We start from the raw sequence: 5,984 nt of genomic DNA, 5'->3' as shown, positions 1-5,984 counted from the left end.
AAGTCAAAGTTTGACTGTAAATAAACATAATTAGGTGAAAAAAATCTATTAGCTTAGGCTGTAAAAATAAATAGTATGTAATTATCTGTTACAATGTGCAGACATTCTGAAATAAAGAAATGGTAATTTAGATTTATTTTATTGTGTTTTTTGGAAGTAGGTATGAGATCAGTCTTATTGATAGATTCTAAATAAAATATGGTTTTACACAAAGAACAACTCCTGATATTCATTTAGGAGGTTCAAGAAGTTATGCAAATGAAACCTGAAAACTGTAAGACAGAAAAGCATTTTTAATCTTAACATGAAAATCACCTGTACTCAGACTAGTCAGAGTTTGAATACACAAATTAAAAAACAAATCTTTAGTAAAAGTACTTAATGAAAGAATCTGATATTTTTGTGTAGAAAACATTTGAAAAGCTTGTCAACTTTTGTAGATATTCACTTACTGCATTAAAAGTTATAGTACATATACTTTTATGGTTACCTGTTGATTACACAATAGTTGCAAGGTCAGTCATTTTAACTGACCACATATCCCTAACATTCAGTATCCTTAATAAATGTCTCATATATATATATATATATATATATATCACAAATGAACAATAAAAGGTTTTTTGTTTGTGTGAATTATCTTATGTTGCCTTAAAGCATTTTCAAAATAACATACTTTACCACAGACTTCACAAATGTATAAGTCATTTTGAGAGTGGAGAACTTTATGTTTTCTCAAGTTACTTCCACTTGAGAATTTTTCATCAAACTCATTATAGCTGTACTTTCCCTCTTTATTGTGTGTACTCGGATTTATTCTGAAGCTACCTACTAATGTATGTTTTTTGCCACTCACATCACAACTGTACTTTTCATCTAAATTGTGTTTCAAATGATGTAATCTCAGGGTACTTACACTCGTGAATATTCTGTCACAAACATCACATTTGTATGGTATTTCTCCAGTGTGGACCATTTCATGTATATCTAGGGTATCTTGTCTTGAAAACTTTTCACCACAATGAACACAACTGTATGGTTCTTCCCCAGTATGGATATTATGATGGTTTCTCAATTCAATTTTTTTTTTAATTTTTCACCACATTCATCACAACTGTACTTTTCCTCTGTATTGTGCTTCAACTGATGTTTTCTAAATCTATCAACTGTTGGAAACCTTTTGCCACAAATGTCACAGCTGAAGGAGTTTTCTCCTGTGTGAATAATTTCATGCATATTTAGGATATCTTGTCTTGAAAATTTTTTACCACACTGATCACAGACATACGGTTCCTCCCCAGTATGTATACTACAATGGTTCTGTAAGTCAATTTTATTTTTGAATTTTTCACCACATTCATTACAATTGTACTTTTTTTCTACACTGTGTTTTAACTGGTGTTTTCTTAAGCTGTATACTGTTTTGAATTTTTTACCACAAACATCACAACTGTATGGTTTTTCTCCTGTATGTATTATTTTATGTACATTTAGGGTATCTTTTCTTGAAAACTGTTCACCACACTGATCACAAATGAATGGTTTCTCTCCAGTGTGGATCCTCTGATGTAATTTAAGGCTACTTATTGTTTGGAGTTTTTTGCCACAAACCTCACAAACATGCATTTCCTCTACATTGTGTTTTCTCTGATGTTGCTTTAAATTATGTCTACTTTTAAATGTTTTATTACATACATCACAACTAAACATTTCCTTTATGATGTGTGTAGTCTGATGTTTTCTAAAGCTATCTTTTAATGCATATTGTTTGCCACACCAATCACAAGTGTATGGTTTCTCTCCAGTGTGGATTTTCTGATGTAATTTAAGGTTATATATTGTTTTGAGCTTTTTGCCACACACACCACAACTGTGCACTCCCTCTACATTGTGCAACCTCCAATGTTGCCTTAAGTAATCTTTACTTTCAAATTTTTTATCACACATATCACAACTGTACATTCCCTCTACAATGCAAGTTAATTGTCCCTCTATAATGTGTGTTAACTGATGATCTCTAAAGTTATTTACACTTGTGAATATTCTTCCACAAACATCACATTTGTAAGGTATTTCTCCTTTGTGGATCATTTCATGTATATCTAGGGTATCTTGTCTTGAAAACTTTTCACCACAATGAACACAACTGTATAGTTCCTCTTTAGTGTGGACACTATGATGGTTTCTCAAGTCAATTTTTTTTTGGAACTTTTCACCACACTCATCACAACTGTACTTTCCTTCTATATTGTGTGGCAACGTGTGTGTCAACTTATGCTTTCTAAAGCTATCTAATTTTGTGAATTTTTTTTCACAAACATCACAACAGTACTGTTTTATTCCTATGTGAATCATTTCATGTTCATACAGTCTATCTCTTCTTGAAAACTGTTCACCACACCAATCACAAGTGTATGGTTTCTCTCCAGTGTGGATTCTCTGATGTAATTGTAGGCTACCTATTGTTTGGAGTTTTTTGCCACACACATTACAGCTGTACATTCCCTCTGTATTGTGTGACATCTGATGTTGCCTTAAATAATTTCTAGTTTTAAATGTTTTGTCACATACATCACAACTGTATGGTTCTTCTGTATTGTGTGTACTCTTATGTTTTATAAAGCTATCTAGTAATCTGTATTTTCTGCCACACATATCACAACTATATGGTTTTTCTCCTGTGTGGAGTTTTTTATGTTCTTTTAGGTTATGTTGTCTTGAATACTGTTTTCCACACCAATTACAAGAGTATGGTTTTTCTCCAGTGTGGATCCTGTGGTGTAACTTAAGGTAACTTTTTGTTTTGAATTTTTTTCCACACCAATTACAAGTGTATGGTTTCTCTCCAGTGTGGTTCCTCTGATGCAATTTATGGTTACTCTTGGTTTTGAAATTTTTGCCACATACATTACAACTGTACTTTTTATTTATACCGTGTGCCATCTGATGTTGTCTTAAATCATTTCTACTATGAAATCTTTTATCACATATACCACAACTGTGTGGTTCATCTCCAGTGTGGACACTATGAAAGTTACTCAAGTAATGTTTGTCACCTGTATCAGGACTATTCTGATTATTTTCTTCATTGATCAATTCGTGACTATGTATATGTGAATCATGTTCAAACGTTTTACCCAACTCATCACTATTGTACTGGTCTCTTTCAAGGCAACTAGATTTCTCTGCTAAATTACTACAATTGACATGTTCACAGCCTGAAACTTCTCCTGTACTTTCTATGTCTTGAGTCATGATAAGCTGCTTTTCACTGTATTTGTTAATGTATGTCTTGGAATCTAAATAAAAAAAGAAATGAATCTAGATTTATCAAATATTACTTTTGAGTTGTTGAATTCCCAAGATTATATTCTTCACATATTTCATAAAACTAATGATGCCATGAAAATAAAAGGAAAAATACCCAATACACTAAATTAAATACTAGTTTTCTAACATTTAGGAAATTTTTAATTTTAAAATAACTCAAGTCTACAAAAAGGAAGTTTTAGAATGCTATACATCTAAAGATATTCAAATCACTCCATTTAAAATATTAGTTAACACTCACTTAAAGCTTTATCAAGCAAATGTATCTTTAACGAGCATCAAAGCAGTACTGCAACATATTTTCCAAGATAAAAATAAAAGGTCTTTTATACTGTCTTCAATGATATAAAACTTTCTACCTCAGTTACTTCTATTATCAACAGTAGTTATTTCACATATATTCTCCAGTTTCCACACAGTTCTTAAATAGACATGAAATTTTTACTCAATCTGTCAGATGGAGTTATCTTCTTCAGTCAAACCTTTGATTTATAAATGTTTGTCATGTGCCATTTCTATCCTGGGAGGCATAAGTGCAATCACCACATTACTATTAGGAATAGTATGAATGTACTCTTATAGACATTATGCTAGTGAGGTACTGACTGGTTGGATGACATTCAATTACAGTATAAAATATCAGCACATGACTGTAATCTGCAAAATAATTCATTTTTGTACATTATTGTGGAATTAATCCCATAATATATGCTTTTGATATCCATTTAATTTACTTTTTCCATAATTATACACACTTTCCTATTCCATTTTGCAGGAAAAAAATTTTCTTAATCCTTTCCATACCAAAGGGTATCCATCCTCAATATCTCTTAATTTTTTCTAACATATCAGTTACACTTAAATATACTGCACAAACTTACCTCTATAAATAGTATCTAGTTTTGGTTTGAAAAAATTAATATAATCTCATTTGGTATTTTCATAATTTATTAGGTTATGAAATATCAAAAAGGTTTTTGTGATACTTGTATTTTTATTCTATGGCAAATCTACTAAAACTATCACTCTCCAATTTTGAATTATTGAACAGTGGGAAGGCAGCAAGCTAGCAGCACCTTACCACCCACCATCCAAGCTAAAGGATTGTCTGTCACTCTTATAATGCATCCATAGCTCAAAGCGTGAGGAATAATTAGTGATATCGCACGGATTTGAACTTAACTTGCCAGCTCCAAATCCCAGAGTTCTACTAGAGAGCTAAGCCTTACTTTTATGAGGCAATGTTTTAAAAAGAAAAAAAATATATACAAAACACTTCCTTTCATCTTAGAATTTAAATTTGTTTCAGTTACTGATAATAAAGTTCCATTTTTCTATATTTTAAAGGCTCAGTTTCATTAGTAATTGTTCAGACCACACACACTGACATACAAGGTTGGTAAGTAAGTATTGTAGTAATAAAACAACTTAAAGAGAATGAAAAAGTATAATAGTTTCTTATCAAACATAAACTTATACATAAAAAATATGTAGAAAATTTCTTAGAAAATCAATAAATGTATTTAAGCTATGCAGAAATGAATGTTGAACATTTTATACGTTTTTCTTCGTATAATACACTAAATAAATGTTATATAATTATAAAATATAAATTTTAAAATAATTTGTTGAAATATAATTTGTATTAAACTTTTAACTTAAATTTTAAAATATCATATGCAGATGTGAATTCAACTCTTGAAAGGTACATATCAGTAATAATAAAATTATGGTATTTTCAACCTGACAGCACCATATGCAACAAATACACTAAAAGGCCAGGTAAGAGACCTCAAAGTTCAGGCATAGCCCTCTTATTATTAACTCATTGTCAAAGGAAGAAAATAAGACAGCATGCCACAGTGAACTGGTACCCTGTTGATCAAAACATTCAAACTCAGAATGAAACAGCATCTACAGGTACCAGTTTACATGCAATGGTTGCCACCTACATTTAGCAACAGTTCGTGGTATAGAAGAGTAAATACCAGATAGGTACAAGGATACTGAAAAAAATTTTAGATGTACATTTAGGAGATTCTAGAAGTTATGCAAACAGTAAAGTAAAGAAAAGTATTTTTCTTCTTCACATAGATGTGACCTTGCATTCCGATTTGTGAGAGTCCAAGTCAAACTGATATAAGCAATTCACAAACATATCGAGTACAAATATGTTTGTAACACATCTGTTCTTCTTGTAGAACTGACATGTACAATCAACTAAAAGCTTTCCACAACTTATGTAGATACATGTAGTAAATTCACAATTATAGTCAACTTCATTCTCCAATACAGGTTCAGTCCAAGGAACCAACCTCATGCACATTCAGTTGAATTGTAAGAAAAAATGCTATGCTAAAAATGAATGTTATTTATGTTTCTGTACATATGTTGTCGTACAATCATTTATATAAAGCTAATTACCTACCAACAAAACTTTTCCTAGTTTCTCATATTATAATGTATAATATTTTTTTATTTTCCTGTCTAGGTTGTTATTCTTGAAAGTAATTATAAATAAAATTTGATTTGTAAATGTTTCTTCTTTTGTTCTTTAACTCTTTCAACATGGACTCTGTCCCTGGGACCAACCTTGTAACCATTTTGTGCTTGTTATAGTTTTCATGCTATAACTTTTAAATCAGTAAGTGAAT

At 30.8% G+C, this 5,984-nt stretch overlaps 1 protein-coding gene across 2 annotated transcripts in view; it reads right to left on the bottom strand.

The window, feature by feature from the left end:
• Positions 1 to 940: 940 nt before the first annotated feature.
• LOC106471959 (zinc finger protein 845-like) overlaps positions 941 to 5,984 on the bottom strand; it is an 18,609-nt gene continuing 13,565 nt past the window's right edge. For both annotated transcript variants that reach the window (XM_022400567.1, XM_022400568.1), the window contains exon 3: positions 941 to 3,299. In XM_022400567.1, coding sequence (XP_022256275.1) covers positions 1,072 to 3,299 — 2,228 coding nt within the window. In that variant the 3' untranslated portion in view covers positions 941 to 1,071. The remainder of the gene's footprint in view (positions 3,300 to 5,984) is intronic.

The sequence above is a fragment of the Limulus polyphemus genome, unplaced genomic scaffold (assembly GCF_000517525.1).
Source record: "Limulus polyphemus unplaced genomic scaffold, Limulus_polyphemus-2.1.2 Scaffold4991, whole genome shotgun sequence".
NCBI lineage: Eukaryota > Metazoa > Arthropoda > Merostomata > Xiphosura > Limulidae > Limulus > Limulus polyphemus.
This window is presented reverse-complemented; position numbering and strand designations above follow the sequence as displayed.